The sequence below is a fragment of the Penaeus monodon genome, chromosome 32 (genome assembly GCF_015228065.2).
Source record: "Penaeus monodon isolate SGIC_2016 chromosome 32, NSTDA_Pmon_1, whole genome shotgun sequence".
Classification (NCBI taxonomy): Eukaryota; Metazoa; Arthropoda; class Malacostraca; order Decapoda; family Penaeidae; genus Penaeus; species Penaeus monodon.
The window spans coordinates 37,286,843-37,287,715 of record NC_051417.1 but is presented as its reverse complement, the minus strand read 5'-3'; the positions used below and the strand labels follow the sequence as shown (position 1 = coordinate 37,287,715).

General features: G+C 36.7%; 1 protein-coding gene across 1 annotated transcript in view; it reads left to right on the top strand.

Annotated features, from left to right (window-relative positions):
- Nucleotides 1–813: 813 nt before the first annotated feature.
- Nucleotides 814–873, top strand: part of LOC119593342 (prisilkin-39-like) — a 1,808-nt gene continuing 1,748 nt past the window's right edge. The window contains exon 1 of the mRNA XM_037942270.1: nt 814–868. Coding sequence (XP_037798198.1) covers nt 860–868 — 9 coding nt within the window. The 5' untranslated portion in view covers nt 814–859. The remainder of the gene's footprint in view (nt 869–873) is intronic.

Sequence of the window (873 nt, the reverse complement as noted above, 5' to 3'; positions counted from 1 at the left end):
CCGAGATAAAATTTCATACCAGAATTATTGTGTTGTCTGCTATTGTAGCTTTTCATTTACTTTGGTAATAGTTGTATTTGTTGCCTCCTTGTCTTTCACCAAACAGTTATGGAACGACGCGTTTGCTTCATGCCAGATGAACCACAGCGTGGAATTGCGGCGCATTTACAACTGTTAGTCACCTCCCTTTGTAAAGTAATTATCCACAATATTTTATGTCTGTGATAAAACTTAATTGTATTTTCATACGCGCATTCAAGCAACCTTATCCCTTATCGAGATAACAACTGAGAAATGGACAATAGGGAGGATATGCCTGGCATGTAGATAGATAGAAATAAATGCATATAACAAAAGTTCAGAAAACTCAAATTAGACGTTGTATTCGTTCAGTCCGGTTTTATTTCCTTTAATAGTGATCATCAGCATATGAGTATACTCATTATAAGTTAGGAATATCCTGTTATAATCAAATACTTTTCAGTTGAATATTTTTCTCATTTACAATATGAAATATGAATATAGACATAATTACTTTGACTTCAACTTGTGTGGATAATTCAATTGTTTAAAGAAATATGATCGTATTGTTGATATTTCCGATAACAAAAGAAATTATTCTGTGGGTTCAAAAGTTCAAAGACATTAATTAGCATCTTCACGGAAACGGGGATTTCATACCGACGGAGACGCGCCCAAAGCATGGGAAGAATTTGCACAGGGATTAAGCTCAGAAATGGCCTTGACAATGGGGTTTCCCGGCCGGTCGCCTGGAAGTGTATATATATAGGAGAGAAGTTGCAAAAACCTGCTCAGTGTAGCTAGGTTCAGGGTTCGGCAGGACAGATACGCCTTCGAAATGAATCTGGTAAG